Here is a 21963-nt window from a genome sequence, read left to right as displayed (position 1 = left end):
AAGTGCTTCACTTTAACCAAATAATTTCCATCTCACAAATCTAGAAACAAACTTCAAAACATTTCTCATCATCTTCAAACACTGGCTGACATTGCTTCAGTCCGAGCATAAAGAAAGTGACAACTCCTGTATATACAGAATATAGTACAAATATATAGATTTGTCTCACAGTGGACACAGTGACCAAATATGACAAATAAGCTTTTCTTACTTTGTGTTTCTTTGTTCTTTCTTACAAACTCTTTCAAGTTCTTACAATCCCTTTCCTTGTGGGTGCAGAGGGTCAGGGGCCCAGAGAGCCAGGGGGACAGGATACTAGATATTAGCCACTCCGCTCAGCTACAACAGCAGAGAAAGACCACACTGTAGTTCATCATCTCAGTCAAATATCAAGTGATTTCAACCATCAACAATGCTACTTACAATGAAAACACATCTCTCATGTTGCCTTTATGCTTTCTGTACAAAACCGAACCAATGCTGCTTCTTTTATATATCTAAGTATATTATCTTTTGCTCTTTTTCCACATTTCACTTGCATGCAAAGTTTGAGGTGGTATTGAGCATAGTTAGCTAACCTTGCCCAGGGGACTTGTTCAATCTGTTGGAGCAACTGCTAGCACAAGCTCAGTCCTGGGGGCCCCTGGGCTGGCCCCCGAGGGTCTGGCTCTGTTCAAGGGCCTCATCCTGCATCTTGGAAAGGTGGTGCAGTAGGGGTGATGCGGATTCTGACCGTGCAGGGCAGTCGTGTCCATGTCCATGTAGTGGGGGTACATAACATGCGATGCAGCGCTGTTAGCAGGTAAAGGCTGGTAGGTGTAGTGCAGTCCTAGCTGTACAGTACAGAGAGTCAGTCTGTTTGTCTGAAGGCTGTGACCTCACGAGGGAAAGTCAGATCAGGTCTTATTGGCCGAGCCGGAGGAGCGTCGGAGCTTCATGGACATGCGGCTCTTGCTAGTACGAGGGGACATTGGCGAGGCTAACTGGTCGGCCCCGTCTAGCTGCGCTGCTGCTGGACTTTCTCCCTCCTGACTCTCGAGGCATGAGCCTGTGGAAGGAGAGAGAGAGAGGGAGGGATGAAGGATAGGGGAAGAAACGGAGGGAGGGAAGGAGAGCACAGGCATTAGAGCCCCCCCTACCTGCCCAGCCAGCCCACTACAGTCAATGTTAAAACATCAATGCTGAAGGCAGGGCCAGCTGTCCCCCCCCCCCCCACCTCCCCCCAAACATACTACTGGGTCCCACTCCTCCAATCTACACCCTGCCTTTCTGAGGTTAGTCCCCAGCTCACATTAGCCTTAGTCTTTAAGGAAGGGGAAGGGAAAGTCAGTACATGCACTTTAATTTGTACTATAGTGGTAGAGGTGTTACATCTCTTTGAAAATCAATGTTTAACTTGTGTTTTAGTGGCTGTATTATAATACATACAGAGAGCACAGTTAGCTCTTTTTAGCTGTGATGAATCAAAGCATCAATGTGCATGAAATGAATCCAAACAACTATGGTGGTAATATTAAACACAGGGATATGACACCTAGACCGTCAAGAGAAGAATACACAGGACACTAAAGAAGAAGGAAACAGGGTAAGAAGGAACAAAGAAAAAAAGGTACTTTGCCGTGTTCATGTTTTAGCGTACCATTCACAGCTAGCGTGAAAGACCTTCCGTTTCAAGCCTTTGCCCTTTACCTTGCCGAGCCCAATGTTTTCTAGTGGAGTTTTGGGAAGGAGCAGAAATATCAAGCTCTCTTTGGTGGGGAAGATGAAGAGAAGCCACAAAGCCACAGGGGAGAGAGGGGAGAGAGGGGAGGAGAAGAAAGGAGAAGAGGAGACAACAGGACAACGGAGGTCAGTAGAGGTGAATTGGAAAATGGGTAAGGAGAGGAAAAGGGAAGAGGAAGTAATGAAGCAGTTTGAAGGAGTAGGCAGGGAAGGAGCCGTACAGCGGGGTAGTGCAAGCAGGGAAAGGATTGGAAAAACGCAAAACAGAAGAAGACAACAGGAGAGAGAAAAGAGGAGAAAATATAATAGGTGTGAGCAGAGAGGAAATCAATAGAAGGTGCACACAGAACAAAGACAGCAGAAGCACCATCTAAACACATCACAAACACACACACACACACACACGTTGACTGGCAAATTAATGCAATGATTCCACTTACTTACCAACGTTTACACTGTTTAAATATTGATCTTCAGAGCCATCTTCAATGGCTACAGAACGTGTGTGCGGTGCATCTATGTCAGTCCATGAGTAAAGAGAGCAACTCTACTGTGCTCTGACTGAGCTCATAAAGCAGACTTGACTGACTATCATCTACTGAACATTCCAGATGTAGTGAACACATGTAAAGAGGTAAAGAAGCAGTGCTACTGTACATTCATGCTCAGGAACACACAGAGGAAGATACTGGTTAGAACCAAACACAGGATTCAAAGTGGGAGTGATGATGAACAGAGGACAACAAGAGAAAAGGCTTGGGCCTGTTATGGTGGAAGCATGCAAGGTCTGAGGTTTAATGTTAAAGTTAGACACTCATCTGACAACATGATGGAGAAGAAACAAGAAACAGGGAAAGAGTGAGATCAGCAAATTTGGTCAATGGAGAGAGAGAGACAGATAGGTATCGGGAGAAGTAGAGTGCTCATAACATTGTTACAAGCGAATCAGAAGGGAGCGGCAGCAGAGGCAGCCTCAGTTTGTTTGTTGCGGAGGTTTCCAGGAGTCTTACCTTTAGATATACACAATTGATAGATTATGATCTAAAGGGGGGAAACATAACAAAGGACAATAAAACAAAAAATAAAATGGAAAACCAAAAAAAGGGAAATAAAAATAAAATAAAAAACAAAGAAACAAAAAGAAATATGATAATTTGGGGTTAAGAGGAGCAGAGTCCGTCGTGGACTGGTGTTATCAACACAAAGGCAAGAATTAATCAAGGCAAGGTTTTGGGGCTGAAAGATACTCATCACATTATGTACTAGGAGAACTAACATTTGCTAAAGCACAGGTCAATAACATTATAATTGCATTACCATAATAATATGGGGTATTTTTCAGTCACAAAACATGTTTATTTTTCTCAATGTGTGGAAAACAAACATGTACAGCACACATGCATCTTTTTACAAATGAAAGGGTCACAAATTCAAACTGTCAAAAAGCGACGTCATGGACAGGTTCAAAATCTTTTGGGATTTTTGAAAACATTCAAGATTGTATTTATTTTATTCTCTTAATGTAAGCTACTGCTTTTTATGAGCACACATCTTCTTACATCTGTGACTAACATTAGAAAGAAGAGAACAGAGAGAACAGCTCTGTGTCACAGTATAATGCTCTCCTTTAAGATTGGATATAACGACAAGTCTTCCGGCTGACTGACCCTTTCATTTTCTGCATGCGTGTACTGTAGCCTGTAGCCACCGAGCAGAGACAATGAGGCTGGAGAGAGAATCAATGTGATGTTGGACCATGAGACCAGGTATGTCAGCCAAACAAGCCCAGGGCCTGGCAGAGCACTTATCACCCCCAGGAGAGAGGGGCCTTAACTGGGGAGGGAGAGAGGGCACTATGAGGGGAGGGTGAGACGTGGCTAACTGCTCCGGGGGCGCGTGTGTGTGGGGATCTATCTAGGGGAAACACTATCAGTGTGCATTGTTACAAAAATACTTCAAAAAACGACAGGTGCTTAGACAGAACTAGTGCAGTTAAGGTTATTGCAGTAAGTGAAGGAGGTTTTCAAAGCCAATACCTCTTAACTAACTCGTAACTACACAGAAGAATTTGCGGATCATTTCTCAAACAGGCCAAACCCCTCTACTGCAAACTAACACTACAAAAGTACTTAAGTAAAAACACTTTAAAGTACTACTTAAGTTGTTTTTTGGGGTATCTGTACTTTAATTTTGACAACTTTTATTTCACTACATTCCTAAAGAAAATAAATGAATGCTTAGCAGGACAGGAAAATTGTCAAATTCACACACTTATCAAGAGAACATCCCTGGTCATCTCTACTGCCTCTGATCTGGAGGACTCACTAAACACAAATGCTTCATTTGTAAATTATGTCTGAGTGTTGGAGTGTGTCCCTGGCTATCCGTAAATAAATAAAAAACACGTAAATTGTGCCGTCTGGATTGCTTAATATATGGAATCTGTTATGATTTATACTTTTGATACTTAAGTATATTTTAGCAATTATATTTACTTTTGATACTTAAGTATATTTAAAACCAAATACTTCCAAGACTTTTACCCAAGTAGGATTTTACTGGGTGACTTTCACTTTTACTTGAGTCATTTTCTATTAAGATATCTTTACTTTTACTCAAGTATGACAATTGGGTACTTTTTCCACCACTGGTTGCAGTATATGAAAGATGGACTGTGAATGGCTGTGGGCTAGAGACCGAGTAGAGAGTGTCATACCTGGGTCTGAGGGGAGGTGGTGGTAGGGGGCGGGGCAGAAGACCCTCGCTGCGTAGTCCTCGAAGGTGGTTGGCTCCAGGTGGTGCTGGACGATGGTCTCCAGGTAACGGGCTCTCTCCTCATAGCTGCGCCACAGGTCAAGGGTCAAAGGTAATTCAGTACGGAACACATTAGAGCACAGGACCTTACTCTCAAAGGGAGATACAATCTCATAGAAATGTGAAACTGACCAGGAGGCCAAAATAAATATATTTTAAATGATGCCCTTTGGGACTGCATTACCTGTGCAGCATTGTAACGTTACTCACATACTTATTCGACAGAGTTGTAATAAAATCTACCCCCCCCCATCTACTGTCTCTCTGTGTGAACCAAATAAGTCTCCCTAATCAGAGACTCTCTGGTCATAATGACAACCATCCACTGCCATTAGAAGCTCCTAGGTAAAAAGAGACGAAAGTCAACCATCTCCATCCAACCCATAATATAAAAAGTGTATTAGGAACCCAACATTGGCTTTTGAATATCATGACATTTGGCAACGATGGCCTTTTTACGGTCTCGATTATCCAGTTAAGTAAAAATGATGGGATTCTGTTAATGGATTGGATTGGATTAGTTAGGATGTTGCATATGGCTTTTCTACATGAATACGGCAGGCAGAGGGGCTAAAGAGAAGCGGAGAGAGAGGGAGGTAAAGATAACCAGAGATAAAGAGAGCATGGGAGAGAGAAAGAGAGAAAGCATTGGACAGAGAAAGAGAGCATGGGAGAAAGTGTGTGAGCGGGGGAGAGAGAGAAAGTGTGAGGACCCTCTCCTGCTGGAGTGAGGAAGGGGAGAGGATATTTTGGGAGCAGCCGAGTGTTTCATTGTGCAGGGTGAGGAGCCACCTGGCGATCCCTAACACAAGGAACAGCCAAACAGTGTTAAACGGTCACACACACACACACACACACACACACACACACACACACACACACACCCAGTCTGACATCTAACATGGGGAAGTGTGATAGGCTGCACAGCGGGGGGAGGACAGCACTCCAGTGGATCTGCCACCTGCCTTTTCCTGTTTCCCAGCACCCCACTTCCTGCTCGTTATTAAAGCTATCAGAGATGCCGCTCAGGGCTGTGAGAAGGCCTAGGAGTAGGGAGTGGGTGTGTGTTCCGTGTGAGTGAGAGTGCCTGTGTGTGTGTCACAGTAATAATGAAGGAACAAGTTAATGCACGTCAGCCAGCAGCCACCAGATGAGACTTCTACACCTCACCTCTTCATGCCACTTAGAGAGAAAGACGTCCCACACAGCTCCGACACAGAGAGACTACACGTCACTCTGACACCAGGGCACACTAACACTGGGAGGAAAACAACACAACCAAAACCAAACACCTCTCTGGAGAGAAAGGGAAGATTCTGCAACACAGTGCTTCATCAAGTCAACAGGTTTTCTACGGTTTACCTGCTCCAATGAAATGAAAAACATATCAGAATGTGCGTGTGTCAATTGGGTCTTGACATCAGTGTATCATCCTCATTCATTCAACTACACTCAGGCATGTTACTGTATGAAGTTCTAACCCAGTAGCAGCGCCTGTGTTTCTTAGGGAGCTGTAGTACACATGCCTGTCTGAGTGTATAGTATCAGTACTGTACATAACCCTCATTCACTGCACACAGGTTACTGTGTGAGATGCTGCGTTGGGGGACCTGTAGGTAGGAAGACCAACACATGCCATGTCGGACCAGAGCAGCTGTGGTTGACCTCAGTTTTGAGAGGAGCAGAGAGGAGCAGAGAGGAGGAGTAAGCCGTAGAAGCGCCACTGCTGCGTTATTTAATGGTAATCATTTCAGCCTCCTTTTCTCCTCTTCGCCTGTCCCTGCTCTGCGTGTGTCCGCCAACCTGCCCTGGTGTTGCGTCGCTAATGCCACCCTGTCACCACGACAACTAATCCTCTGCACTGTTGACTTGAGATGGTCTTTTGTGTCTGCAAAAAAACAACGAGGTGAAGAGAAAAACAGATTTTTGCATTACACATCTTTCAACCATCAAATAGACCCTGGCCGGCTACAAATATACTGTAATTGAATTTGTGATGGGCATTTCTTTTAACAGCTTGTTAAAGAAGAAAAGTGTCTTTAGAGAATGTGCATGGTTTCTCTCTCCAGCCTTCCAGCCTCTCGAGTTGGAGCGGAGCAGTAGAGGAGAGAAGAGAGAGGGGGAAAAGAAAGGAGTCTTTTGTGTATCATAAGAAACTCATTTTCCCTGTGGATGAAAGGCAAAAAGGCAACAAGGGAAAAATGCACCTGGCCTCTCCCCCTCTTCCTACCGAGCTTGTCATTGTCACCGCACTCGACTCCCGGCTCGGAGGAAAGAGGACAAATTGCCAGTGAAGAGACACCAGAAGGGAGCTTGTTAGCACATTATGAGTGGTGGAGGGTGTGTGTGTGTGTCGGGGGGGGGGGACCTTGGTGGGCTACAAGAACAGTTCCCCGGCGTTGTGTTAATTCAGCACACAGAACATGCTGCTGCTGATAGCCTCCAAATTGAGCCTCCAAATTGATCCTCCCCGTTATGAAGGAGTGAGTGTGCCAGGAGGAGGAGAGATGTGCCAGGCCTCTCCAGAGTGATGTGTTGCTCTAAACAAGCCATTGCTCTCCTATCCGCTCCGTTTGGAGATTCAGGGCCAAGAGCGTCGGTCTCTCCACTGAGCAGAGCAGAACTCTCATTCTCTACTGCTACAAAGAGAGAACACAGGCCCATCACTGACCTGCTACACACCTCAGAGCTCACACACAATGACAAGGATGACAACCGAACCGGAATAAATAAATACATCCAAAACGCACATATATGGTTCTACATCTGTAGGATTCAAGTGACAACAAGAGAGGAGTAGGGAGAATTGACCCGTCAGTTAAAGCAGACAATATGCACATGCTGTACAGAGAGCACGTATCAGGCTTTTGTGCCCAGTGAGTCAAATAGCTAGCATTAAATAAAATATATGCGGCACTATTCCAAACCGTATGGATCCTTGGTATTTACAACTATAAATGAGAGGGGAGAGGTGTAAGCCTAGCTAGGGGACCGAACTGACACCTACAGGGTGTTATTCACATACACCCGCTGAGAGAGTTTTATTTTTTATTGTACACTTGCTCATTCCACCTCTACGCCACATCTAGCTCTATTATTTTAACCTAGCAGTCCTCAGTGGGCTGTTGCATTGCTGGCATCTTCAGGAAGAAAACACAGGAAGAATGTGGAGAGCAGGGGAGAGCCCACTGTTCTATTGTGAGACGAGAACATAGCTACAGAGAGAGAGGACACATTTCCCAATGTCTCAGTAACTGTCCCTCTACACTGCCTCAATACAACTCTGCAATGTGTCAGCCAGGCCAGTGAGGTCCCACTAGAAAAGCAGAGAGCCAATATGGACATGATCATCAACCCAGTTAAAATGGGAAAACACACATTACATTCAACATCTACTGACAATTAGGCTCATCAACTGAAGCATACCTAACAGTAAAATAGCCCAACTATAGGGTTTTGGTGAAGGTCAGGGTTTTTGACACTATATTTTTTCTAGGCCGAGTCAGAAAAATGTCACCCTATTCACTACATAGGGCTCTGGTCAAAAGTAGTGCACTATATAGGGAATAGGGTGCCATTTTGGACATAGCTCCAGTTCTTTGAAATAAGCACAGACACCTGCATAACTAGCATCAGTCATCGGACCAGCGACTACAAGAATCCTAGGACTCCACTGCTTATCTCACAGCACAAGAATGATCAAATTGAATGATGATAAAAATATGGGGCAGTAGAAATGGGCCCAACCTCAGTGATTCTGACTGGCAGGGTTCGTAAAGCTACCTGCTTTATTCTGCGCCACAGGGCAATGGGAGAGAGAACAGAGCCGAAAGAGAGAAAACATCACATAAATAATTGAATTTAAGGACTTTTACAGACAATGATTACAGAAATCTGTGTGTGCCCTGAAGTGCAGGGTAATCGGTTTATTCCCCCATCTGATGGCTGCGATATCGAGGCCCTAACAGTGATTTTATTACTGGGAGGAGGACGGAGGGATGGAGGGTGCTGTGGCTGGCTGCCATAGCCCTCCTTGTCATTACTGCCAATGTCCCCCTCGCTCCATCCCCAGCCCCCAGATGAGAGGAGATAGCCCAGGTAATGCTTCTCCGCCTGGGGCCACACAGACACAGATCGGGGGCCCTCTGGAGTCAGATCCATTCCTATTAATCTCCTACCAAACCCAATTGGAGGCCTGGCCTGCCTGTGAAATATTGCTCCCGGACCTGACCTGCAGCCCTGATTTATCTGTCGCCCGTTCTGCCTCTCTCTCCCCCCGTCCGATGGTGAGATGGTAATCACTGCTCACACTGTGTGCCTGCTGATGCAAATTCAACGGTTATTTAACATTTAAGGGCACAGCGGAGGGAGTGCTAATGTTATCACGGGCATGAGCAAATGCATATACACGCACGTACATGGGAACAATGATTAATGAATTACAGAGAGCCGGCCAATTTACATGCGTACATGTCAATTGTTTTTCCCTGGACTGTGCTCTGTATGTAGGAGAATCAGTTATAAATAATCTGTTTATACAGCCAATACATGTACACTACCGGTCAAAAGTTTTAGAACACCTACTCATTCAAGGGTTTTGCTTAATTTTTACTATTTTCAACATTGTAGAATAATAGTGAAGACATCAAAACGATGAAATAACACATATGGAATCATGTAGTAACCAAAGAAGTGTTAAACAAATCAAAATATATTTTATATTTGAGATTTCTCACATAGCCACCCTTTGCTTTGATGACAAAGCAAAGCATGCCTCCCGAGTGGCGCAGTGGTCTAAGGCGCTGCATCGCAGTGCTAGCTGTGCCACTAGAGATCCTGGTTCGAATCCAGGCTCTGTCGTAGCCGGCCACGACTGGGAGACCCATGGGGCGGCGCACAATTTGCCCAGCGTCGTCCAGGGTAGGGGAGGGAATGGCCGGCAGGGATGTAGCTCAGTTGGTAGAGCATGGCGTTTGCAACGCCAGGGTTGTGGGTTCGATTCCCACGGGGGGCCAGTATAATTATTATTATTTTTAATTAAATGTAAGTCGCTCTGGATAAGAGCGTCTGCTAAATGACTAAAATTTAAAATGTAAAATGTAATGACAGCTTTGCACACTCTTGGCATTCTCTCAACCAGCTTCATGAGGTAGTCACCTGGAATGCATTTCAATTAACAGGTGTGCCTGTTAATTAAAAGTTGATTTGTTAAATGTCTTTCCTTCTTAATGCATTTGAGCCAATCAGCTGTGTTGTTACAAGGTAGGGGGGTATACAGAAGATAGCCCTATTTGGTAAAAGACCAAGTCCATATTATGGCAAGAACAGCTCAAATAAGCAAAGACAAACGACAGTCCATCATTACCTTAAGACATGAAGGTCAGTCAATACAGAACATTTCAAGAACTTTCAGTTTCTTTAAGTGCAGTCGCAAAAACCATCAAGCGCTATGATGAAACTAGCTCTCATGAGGACCGCCACAGGAATGGAAGACCCAGAGTTACCTCTGCTGCAGAGGATAAGTTCATTAGTTACCAGCCTCAGAAATTGCAGCCCAAATAAAATGCTTCAGAGTTCAAGTAACAGACACATCGCAACATCAACTGTTCAGAGGAGACTGTGTGAATCAGGCCTTCATGGTCGAATTGCTGCAAAGAAACCACTACTAAAGAACACCAATAATAATAAGAGACTTGCTTGGAGTCCAAATTTGAGATTTTTGGTTCCAACTGCTGACTCTTTGTGAGACGCGTGTGGGTGAACAGATGATCTCCGCATGTGTAGTTCCCACCGTAGAGCATGGAGGAGGAGGTGTTATGGTGTGGGGGTACTTTGCTGGTGACACGGTCTGATTTATTTAGAATTCAAGGCACACTTAACCAGCATGGCTAACACAGCTATCATTTGTTTTTCAACAGGACAAATGACCCAACACACCTCCTGGTTGTGTAAGGGCTATTTTACCAAGAAGGAGAGAGATGGAGTGCTGCATCATATGACCTGGCCTCCACAATCCCCCGACCTCAACCAAATTGAGATGGTTTGGGATGAGTCGGACTGCAGAGTGAAGGAAAAGCAGCCAACAAGTGCTAAGCATATGTGGGAACTCCTTCAAGACTGTTGGAAAAGCATTCCAGGTGAAGCTGGTTGAGAGAATGCCAAGAGTGTACAAAGCTGTCATCAAGGCAAAGGGTGGCTATTTGAAGAATCTCATTTGGTTACTACATGATTCCATATGTGTTATTTCATAGTTTTGATGTCTTCACTTTTATTCTACAATGTAGAAAATAGTACAAATAAAGAAAAACCCTTGAATGAGTGGTGTTCTAAAACTTTTGACCGGTAGTTTATATAATTCTATTCATTTTAACCATACAGCCACAGATCAGATTATACATTTCCTTATTGTAGTGCAGTTCTCTATTGGTTTAAAAACACATTCCTAAAGAAGGATGCAACAGTAAGGACTCAACACCATCACATTAATCCTCCGTAAGGCAATCAAACAGGCAAAACAGTACAGCGACAAGGTGGAGTCGCAATTCAACGGCTCAGACATGAGACGTATGTGGCAGGATCTACAGACAATCACGGATTAAAAAGGGAAAACCAGCCACGTCGCAGACACCGACGTCTTGCTCTTGGACAAGCTAAACACCTTCTTCGCCCACTTTGAGGATAACACAGTGCCACCGACGCTGCCCACTCCCAATGACTGAGGGCTCTCGTTCTCCGTGGCTGACGTGAGTAAGATGTTTAAGAGCGTTAACCCTCGCAAGGCTGCCAGCCCAGATGGCATCCCTAGCCACGTCCTCAGAGCATGCGCAGAACAGTTGGCTGGAGTGTTTACGGACATATTCAATCTCTCTCTATCCCAGTCTGCTGTCCCCACTTGCTTCAAGATGTCCACCATTGTTTCCTGTACCCAAGAAAGCAAAGGTAATTGAACTAAATGACTAATTGCCCCATGGCACTTCTGTCATCATGAAATGCTTTGAGAGGCTAGTTAAGGATCATATCACCTCTACCTTAGCTGACACCCTAGACCCACTTCAATTTGCATACCGGCCCAATAGATCCACAGACGATGCAATCGCCATCGCACTGTACACTGCCCTATCCCATCTGGACAAGAGGAATACCTATGTAAGAATGCTGTTCATTGACCATAGCTCAGCCTTCAACACCATAGTACCCTGTGCAACTGGGTTCTGGACTTCCTGACGGGCCTCCCCCAGGTGGTGAAGGTAGGAAACAACACCTCCACTTCGCTGATCCTCAACAAAGGGGCCCCACAAGGGTGCGTGCTCAGCCCCCTCCTGTACTCCCTGTTCACCCATGACTGCCTGGCCACGCACACCTCCTCTGCAAACTTGATGATTTGAGTTGGACACAACAGTAGTAGGCTTGATTACCAAAAATGACGAGACAGCCTACAGGGAGGAGGTGAGGGCCCTGGCGGAGCGGTGTCAGGAAAATAACCTCTCCCTCAATGTCAACAAACGAAGGACTACAGGAAACAGCAGACGTAGCACGCCCCTATCCACATCAACAGGACCACAGTGGAGAAGGTGAAAAGCTTCAAGTGTCTCGGTGTGGTCCACCCACACAGACAGTGTGGTGAAGAAGGCGCAACAGCGCCTCTTCAACCTCAGGAGGCTGAAGAAATTCATCTTGGCCCCTAAGACCCTCACAAACTTCTACAGATGCACAATTGAGAGCATCCTGTTGGGCTGTATCACCACCTGGTACGGCAACTGCACCGCCGGCAACCACAGGGCTCTCCAGAGGGTGGTACGGTCTGCCCAACGCATCACCGGGGGCACACTGCCTGCCCTCCAGGACACCTACAGCACCCGATGTCACATGAAGGCCAAAAAGTTCATCAAGGACATCAACCACCCGAGCCACGGCCTGTTCACCCCGCTACCATCCAGAAGGCGAGGTCAGTACAGGTGCATCAAAGCTGGGACTGAGAGACCGAAAAACAGCCTCTATCTCAAGGCCATCAGACTGTTAAATAGCCATCACTAGCCGGCTACCACCCGGTTACTCAACCCTGCACCTTAGATGATGCAGCCCTATATATGTAGACATGGAATCACTGGTCACTTTAATAATGGAACACTAGTCACTTTAATTATGTTTACATACTGCTTTACTCATTTCATATGTATATACTGTATTCTATTCTACTGTATTTTAGTCAATGCCACTCCGACATAATATTTATATTTTTCTTAATTCCATTATTTTACTTTTAGATGTGTGTATTGTTGTGAATTATTAGATATTACTGCACTGTTGGAGATAGGAACACAAGCTTTTCGCTACACCCGCAATAACAGTGTGACCCTGGTGATGCGTTGGGCAGACTGTACCACCCTCTGGAGAGCCCTGTGGTTGCGGGCGGTGCAGTTGCCGTACCTAAAAATTATCAAAGACTCCAGCCACCCTAGTCATAGACTGTTCTCTCTGCTACCGCACGGCAAGCGGTACCGGAGCGCCAAGTCTAGGTCCAAAAGGCTTCTTAACAGCTTCTACCCCCAAGCCATAAGACTCCTGAACTGCTAATCATGGCTACCCGGACTATTTGCATTGCCCCCCCACCCCACCCCACCCCACATTTTACGCTGCTGCTACTCTGTTTATTATCTATGCATAGTCACTTTAACTCTACCTAAATGTACATATTACCTCAATTACCTCGATTAACCGGTGCCCCCGCACATTGACTCTGTACCGGTAACCCCTGTATATAGCCTCCCTACTGTTATTTTATTTTACTGTTGCGCTTTAATTATTTGCTATTTTTATTTTTTACTTAACACTTTTTTTTATTTTCTTAAAACTGCATTGTTGATTAAGGGCTTGTAAGTAAGCATTTCACTGTAAGGTCTACACCTGTTGTATTCGGCGCATGTGGCAAATAAAATTTGATTTGAATTGAATTGTTTTTGATGATGATCTCTCCTAATTTATAGCATTGCGTAACACTGAAAGGCACTAAGAGGAGATGTGTGCTCTTAAAAAGCCAGTCTTTATAATGATCTAGGACAGTCAGCTCTATAGTAGCAACAACAACAGGTACTGGGTGACGACTGGTTCTGTTCTGATGTGGTTCTAGAGTGTTTATCTAGGCAGCTGGTGGTCTTGGGCCTAGACGGGTCACAGGTAGTTTGCATTGATTCAGGCTGTGACCTCCCAGTCAGACAGCTCATCTACGAGCATACAGCATGCAACTGACCCGCGGCCGACACACACACACACACCTCATCTCGGCGCCTGTAGCCGACCCGCCGCGAATCCTAAACACCTTGTCAGAGAGCCGGCCCTCCACATCCGTGACTCCCAGCCCCCCAAGGGGTTAGCTTGTTTACCCACTTTCCCCAACCAGGGGGATAAAAACAATCTCCATTATGCCTCTAGCTTATGTGTGAGCACAGCTCTGATGCTGAGGCACGAAAGAGACAACACAACAACATAGCTGGAAAACATGAAAATGATTAATTAGGAGATAAATCAACAGGGTTGAAGACGTTACATAAACACTGACTGATATCAACTGTATAAATAGTACAACATTAGGAAAATAATTATGCATAGGAAAATAATGTGCTCATCGATGCATCTTGATATAATTTTACATTAGAGTGCAATTAGATCGATAACAAGATCTACTTCTTATCTAAATTCAATTGACTGCTGTACGAGAGAGCACGGTAGTAGAGAGATATATCTGAATTAGTGTACAGATTATGTTGTCTGTGCTAAATGAATAAATAAGTATATTTCCATGCAGAATGAGCCATCATCAGCATCACAGAGGTCAGGAGGACAGAGCAGCTAGGGTCAAAGCCAGCCAGAACAAAAACACAGAGAGAAGAGGAGTGGGAGAGAGCGATTAGTTGTGACCCCACCTCCTTTTCTTTATTTACTCCCCCCTTTTATACTTTGACAGGAAACAATTAGCGAGTAGCTAAGCCCCCCCCCCCCTCCCTCTCCCCCTCTCTCTCTGTCACACAGCCCAGCAGGCCGCAGTGTTACTGGGACACAATGGGGCCCATTGTGGGAGCTGGCAGTGTGTGGCTGCGCTGCCCGTTAGGCGTTTGGCTGTGCCTGGTTGTGTGTGTGTGAGGGGGAGAGCGGGGGGACAAAAGGAGCCCAAGCCCAAAGCTTTCATCAGCTCGGTTGCCTTTGGAAAAGGCAGAGTCAGAGCAGAGTGATGAAGGCACTGACCCAACGCTCCCTCTATCCCTCCACTATCACGCTCCACCATATGCTGACCCCAGCAGCAGGGCAGTGATTGCTGCCAATCAGAAGCCAGAGTGTGTGTGTGTGGCTGTCCCTACCGCCATTCTCTCACTGGCTCGCACACAAACCACTGGACTGGCAGGGCCAATGGGGAAGCCGCTTAGCGACTGTCCTCTCTCCCCTTTCTCCTCCTCCTCCACAACCAACATTGTGTCTCCGGCTCCACAATCGGCCACTGACAGATGGGAGATGGCCGCAGCTCACACAGTTACATTTTAGTCTGCCTTCCAAACAGCTTGAGAGTCCCTTATTCTCCTAAACACACACAGATCAGTTAGGCAAAACAGAGGGAGACCAGAGGCTGTGTTGTTGAATGTTATCAAGGGGCCTTAGCTCAGACAGACCACATGGTCCACCAGCTGTAGAGGTGGTCTAGAGGGGTGGATGGTTGAGCCCCTGACCCTAAGACCCCAAGGCCAGAGAGGTCAACCTAACTCTAATCACACCCAAACATTCTAACACTAACTAACCAGCGTGGTCACTCTGTTAGCCGAGCCGCTCAGGCATATGGCCAACTTATCCTGTGCTATGCTAGCTAACAACTTTCCCAAGCCGGTACGCTAAAAACATTTTATCACACTGCCCCCAAACGCACTGGGAGGGAGGGCTGAGGATCTGGAGGGTGTGTTTTTGTGTGTGTGTGACTGCCACAGAACAGATCTCCAAACTGGCTGTTGGAAGTCGCTATTTGAATGGCTGTTTACATGACCCTTGGATTACTCTTAGCGCTGTAGCAACAAAAGCCTGATATCTGCGATAGGATAGAGGCTTGGGTTGTGCTGCCTGTGTTACCCTGAGCCTCTCTCTCTCTGGCTGTTTGCCTAGCAGCTCCATGACGTGCCATGATTCGTAGCGCTGCATGACGCCAGGTACTGTAGCAGCTATCTGCTATTTGAGTCCACCAGACATTAAGACCAGAAGCAGAAAAGGGGGCCCTTTTTTCCCTTCCAAGCCCTGATTTCACAGTCATGGCAAATGATGGATCAGTGAGTGGAGGCAGATGGACGAGCCCCGGGGCCAAGAGGATGAACTGAAACTTAGTGTGGAGGAGAGAGAGTGGTCGACGGGCGCGTGCTGGAGGAGGTGGAGAAGAGGCAGAGAGAGAAAAGAGAGGTAAAGGGATAGATGGTGGACAGAGAGAGTGTTCGCAACATCTAAAACCACGACTCAAACAAAAGGCAGGCTCATCCCCTGGCGCTGCTCCATTCAGAAAAGGTACGCAGAGGACGAAGAGGAGAAAGGAGGAGGACGAAGAGGAGAAAAGGCTCTTTTGATGTGGTTTCACAAAGCACGGCGGTCGGCAGGCGGGCAGCGTCTGGAGGAGAGAAAAACCCCAGTGTTCTCCTTTATGAACAGGATCACTTAGCTGCTCCGGGGTTGGGCACCTCTGCACTCCAGGGGGATTGTGGGGGAACTAACCTACGTCACGCCATCACTACAAGCTCCAGTTTGCTGCTGTAACGTAGTTTGACCTGATTTCAAGTCCACTCACAGAGATCATATATTATTAAATAAATAGGGTCTCAATATGTAATTCTATGAGTCCACTATCCAATCCGCTGCACCTTGTTTTACAGAATGAATTTAGCATTCAGTGCTGTAATTTTCCTTTTTCGATTAGGAAAAAAAACAAGGACTCATTCCAGAACACAGCAGAACACAGGAAATAACCCATCATCCTTAGAGGAAGACAGGAAATCCTTTTCTCCAGTGGATTTCCCTAATAACGCCATTACAATTATCATAATCAATAATACTGTTTGTTCACATTGTACAAGAACGATCTGTCAGAGGTGGTGGTGTGGGGGGGGGGTGATGTTGCAGAACCATTTTATATCTACTGTTGAGGAATGAATGGCGAGAATAGCCCAGCATGCACGACCGCCCACCCACCGACACACCCACGTTTACTGGCAGTACTCTGCTGCTCTATCAACAGGTAACTAAGTACTGCTCAGTGTCTGTGTTGCTGGTCCTCTGGGACCACTCAATTCCTTCTGCCTCAGTGCTTCCTAAAAGCCCCTCAGTGGAAGGCATTTAGAGAACAGCTCCCTTAACACGCACACACGAAAGCAGCAAACGCACACACACACACTTAAAACATTGCTGTGAATCATTCCTTACACAGACTTCAATTAGTTGCCTGCTGAAAGACAAGATCTCTGTCCCCCTCTCAAACACATTTTGTCAAAGGAGTGAGAAAAAGTGAAGTAAAAGAAAAGAAAATAAGAGAGAAAAGAAACAAACAAACAAAAAGAGAGGGTCTGGAGACTGAGGCAGATAGAGAGACAGTCTGGAAAGACATCCGTCGATAATGACAGATTACTGTAATTCTGGCTGTCAGGCCCATCGACCGGTGCAACTCACGCCAATCAATAGCCCAGTCCAGTATCGAGCCCTGCTCTGCTCCATGCTGCACACACCACACACACACACACACACACACACACACACACACACACAGATGGGTGAGATTGCTGCGAGCAAAGTCTCAAGCTGAGCCAAACAATCTCTTTTGCTCCGAGGACATGGCAGATGCGAATCGCTTTTCACCCCCCTATATTTTGCTTTGTTTTCGAACAGTATTATCCTTTTTTGAAAAGAGGAGAGCTTGAAAAGAGGGGTTAAAAGCTAGAGTATTTAGAGGTAGGGATTTGAAGCATGCGAGCTTGAGTGGTCAACATAGTAGCACTTTCCAGGGAGAAATAAGGACAAATGGGGGAAAAGTATAGGTGAAATTACAAATTCACTTCAGTACCTAGAAGCAAACTAGACTGGAGGGAAAAGTGGTGCTTTGTTATAGATTTGAGTTCATTTCTACATGGCATAGAAACTGATGGAGGGTTTTTCTATTGACGCAAGGTATAAAATATTGAAGCATTAACATTCATATTAACATTATGTAGATTTTGTAAAATTGTTACAGCGTTATTATTGGACATTATTGAAACAATTTGGCAAAAATATGTTACTATTCAAAAGGATCAACATTAGTGTTGGACTGAGTTTAAAAGCCATGCTATTAGTGATGGTGTGAGTCAAAGTGAGAAGAGAGAGAGGAGGAGAGACCGCGAGAAAGAAATTGCTACTGAAGCATTTCAATATTGGACAATATTGAAACAATTTGGCAAAAATAAAGCTACCGTAATCCCCCCAAAAATGTGCCATTCAAAGGGATCAAGCTAATAAATGTTTTTAAGAGTAGCCATGATATTGGCGATGGTGGTGTGAGTCAAAGCAGAGGACGCAAAAGAGAAATCACTACCGAAGCATTTCAAAAGCAAATTGCTCTGAATCATCGTTAGGAGACGATGGGCAATGATCACAGAGAGGCTACTGCGGTCTACTGGAGAAAACTGCTGTCACCTCTTTGCACCAAGCAAAATGTGAAGCTCTACATGTTGAAAAATACAGCGCGGGAGGGGATGCGACATCAATAATTATTGAGCGAGAGAGACGCTGTTCTACCATTACGTCTCCTTAGCCTGCAGTGCAGTCAGGAGCTGGTCTGTCTGTCAATCTATTTCCTTTGCCCGTCTCTACAGCAAGGTGATACACACACACTTTCTACTGATCTCCCTTGCTAGTGCAAAATAACAAGCCCAACAAACAACACGTTAACGTGACAGCCCTAGCCACAGGCGAGGACAGGCGTAACAGATCACAGATCACACAGTGTATTGTGGTTTTATCTCCCCCCTACAGGCAGTGTGCTGGACAGGGCTGAGGTAGGCAGAGTCAGGGTAGAGAGATGGGGAAGGATACAAGTTCTGGTAGAGGGGGATGAGGGATTTTAGAGCCCTGCTGGCATTGAGGGCTGTAGCCCGGACCATGGTGGGAAGGATCTTCTCATCCACTATGGCTCCATCGAACAGGGGCCCGAAAAACGGGACCTGAGGGGTGGGGGTGGGGTGGGGGGGGGTCGGGAGTAGAGTGAGAGAGAGGGATGAAGAGAGAGAAAAAGAAAACAACTATGTAAGTTACCATTGATTAGATAAAGCCAGAACAATATAAGAAACTTTATAAACCAATAACAGTAAATAGTGGTCTTCGTCTATCAGATCCCAGGGAATGCAATGTTCAATGCACTGTTTATTTGATAAAATAACATAAAAGCACTTTATGGCTGATGTCGTTTCAGTGCCAGAATTTACTTTCATGAAAGCCAGACCTCTTTTTTGTCCTTATCTGGCTATCTTTCCACATTTCCCCAGACTCTGAAGGGACAGACCCGTCTTCTAGCCATATCCATACCGCAATTTAATTCTAAGAATCCTGTTGACCCGATTAGTCCGGACATAACTGAGCAGGAAGCAGGAGTGCCGCGAGACATGTGTTTATTTGGTTTATTTATATATAAAAATAGAACACTGCAGCAGGAATAGCTGTGTTATTGTCCATTGTCATTTTTCAGAACAAAGACATTTTTCTTTTTTTTTCTTTTAACCCACAGAAACCCACAGAAAAAAAACAAAAAAAAACACTGAGGGGTTGAAAGCCATGGTCAGTCAAGGTGCGGCACCCCTGGAGCAGTTAAGTGCCTTGCTCAAGGGCAATGACAGGAAATGGAATCTAGGATACCTTAATGTTAATGTGATGAAGAAAAAATCTATAGACATGGGAGTCTCAGGTGGATGTGGGGCAGATCTGAACCCACCTCTGGCTTCTTGAGGATATGGATGCTGTACATGTGGTTCTTCATGGGGTAGATGATGATGAGGACATCTCCAAACTCTGTAGGGATGATGCCTCTCCTGTAGTCTCGAGAGTGCTCCGACCACACGATGTGCACCTCGTCATTCCCAAGATGGCGTAGCTTGGAGGACATAGGTGAGAGGTGAGAGGAGGTGTGAGAAGAGGAGAGGGGAGGAGGTGAGAGAGAGTGTCCCTGTCTAGTCAATGTCGACTTTTTGAAAAATAGTGTTCAAGTAATTCATTCACATGGCAGAGGACAATTGAACAGTGACACATTAAGTGAGAGCCTTGAGCTTGGCGTCCCTGATGAAACTGTCAAAACTAAGGCCGTCTTTGTCTGATTCTCATTCTCTCAGGGCCCCCTATTCAAAAAGCATCTCAGAGTAGGAGTGCTGATCTTGGATCAGCTTCCGCCCCCTGTTCATATAATCTTTTTCATTGTGTTCTAAAAAGCAAAACTGTTCCTATATCAGCACTCCTACTGTGAAACTCTTTGTGAATACAGTGTCTAAGGCTCCTTCATTCATCCAGGGTTTTCCAACCATGTGTCATTGTGTCCTGTGTGGGGCAGGCAGAGTGAGGTCTAGGATGCCTAGGACTCCTCTATCATTAACCTTGAAGAGTGATAGGTGAGAGGAGCCGCCACCACACGCTGCTTTATACCCCAGTACTCATCCATCCATCTTCCACAGCTCATCTTTCTAACGCTTTCTCCATCTTACCGTTCACTCAATCACTCTGAGGGCCACAGTGTGCTCATTAGGTACACAAACTGAAGAAAACAGGAGGGACTACATGGACTTGTCTAATAAGAAATGCTCATTAACTTTGTATGTTGTGTGCCCTAATGAACATGACCATGGCCTGTATAGCACCTTGTCTTCATCCTCCGCTCTCAACCAATAGGAAACTCATTCTTTCCTCCCAGCAAATCACAAAATCTAATCCTCATCCATTGCTGAGCAGATAGCCGTTAGATGCGGCTTGAACCATCTCCCTCTTTACATTTCACATCAGCAGCCCTCATTCATAAATCCTAAGACCTAGAGGGTGTGGATGTATTCTCAGCCTTCAACCTTGGATACGCCCGTCACTGTCTGGGGGAGATGGGGGAACAGTACTAGTGAAAACAAACAAATACATTTGCGGGGCTGGAGTGTGTATGTGTGTGAGACTGACTGTGTGTGAGCGTGCGTCCCCGTGCGTCCCCGTGTGTGAGTGTGAGAGAGAGTGCCTGCTGGCCGCTCTCGCTGGCTGAGCTGACACGCTTTAGCGTCTGGTTAACATGGTTTAGTGTCTATCTGCAGATTGCTCTGTTGGATAGCATCTCCTCCAGCCTCTCCAAATCCAATCAGCTGCTGAGGAGTCATGATATGAGTTTAACCAGGGGGACAGCCACGGCCAGATCTAATTTGGCTACATTATGGCCATGTGCAGCGCGGACCGCCGAGTGAAGGGGGAGCAGGAGCGAGAGCTACGCTCCAGGACCCTCACTATGACAGACAGGGTGATGTGTCCCAAATGGCACCCAATTCCCTATATAGTGCACTACTGGGCTCTGGTCGAAAGTAGTGCACTATACAGGAAATGGGGTGCAATTTGGAACGGACCAGGGGGTTTGGGGGGGCCACCACCACCTGCACGTACACTATATGACCAAAAGTATGTGGACACCTGCTCATTGAACATCTCATTCCAAAATCATGGGCATTAATAGGGAGTTGGTCTCCCCTTTGCTGCTACAACAGCCTCCACTCTTCTGGGAAGGCTTTTCACTAGATGTTGGAACACAACTGAAATGTCTGACATCTGCACGAAATCCAAATTAAGGGAGACATAGATATGATTAAAAAACAACTTGATGCAATATAAAAAAATGGTTGGAGGAGATTAATCATAAACCCAAATTGAGATCCTTTTGTTTGATTAAGGGCGAATTTGTGTGTGAGAAATATATTATGTATAACCTACCTAAAAGCAAGAGATCGCTATGTGCACAGGTAAGATCAGGGATATTGCCTCTGCGTAAACAGGTCGGTATTGTGGTGAAATGGAAGAGGAAAGTCTATGTAACTATTGTGACCTCGAAGAAATAGAGAATGAAACTCATTTTATCCTCTACTGCCCTTTCTACCATGATATACGCTTGCTCTTATTCCAGAAAGCACACCAGATATACCCTGGCATTACGAGCCATGAGGAGAAACTGAAATGTTTTTTTGTCCATTGTGTATGTCCCTTTGCAGAATATTTAGATAAAGCCTGGAATAAAAGAAAAAGGGCTAACTATAATTAAATTGTTAAAATATTATGCTTCTATGTGGTAAATGGTAGGTGTGTATATACACTGTGTGCACAATTATTAGGCAAGTCAGTATTTTGACCATATCATCATTATTATGCATATTTCCCAACTCC

The 21963-nt window shown here is 45.5% G+C and overlaps 1 protein-coding gene across 4 annotated transcripts in view; it reads right to left on the bottom strand.

Annotated features, from left to right (window-relative positions):
* Window positions 1–57: 57 nt before the first annotated feature.
* ralgapa1 (Ral GTPase activating protein catalytic subunit alpha 1) overlaps window positions 58–21963 on the bottom strand; it is a 94816-nt gene continuing 72910 nt past the window's right edge. For 2 of the 4 annotated variants that reach the window (XM_041848001.2, XM_041848002.2), the window contains exons 38-41: window positions 19508–19666; window positions 18616–18743; window positions 4439–4563; window positions 58–1048 (exon numbers count right to left, since the gene is read on the bottom strand). In XM_041848001.2, the coding sequence (XP_041703935.2) occupies window positions 897–1048; window positions 4439–4563; window positions 18616–18743; window positions 19508–19666 (564 nt within the window). In that variant the 3' untranslated portion in view covers window positions 58–896. Of the gene's footprint in view, window positions 1049–2732; window positions 2764–4438; window positions 4564–18615; window positions 18744–19507; window positions 19667–21963 lie in introns of all 4 variants that reach the window. The other 2 variants (XR_005995369.2, XM_041848003.2) reach the window with 2 other exon arrangements.

Source organism: Coregonus clupeaformis, chromosome 25 (assembly GCF_020615455.1).
Source record: "Coregonus clupeaformis isolate EN_2021a chromosome 25, ASM2061545v1, whole genome shotgun sequence".
NCBI lineage: Eukaryota > Metazoa > Chordata > Actinopteri > Salmoniformes > Salmonidae > Coregonus > Coregonus clupeaformis.
This window is presented reverse-complemented; position numbering and strand designations above follow the sequence as displayed.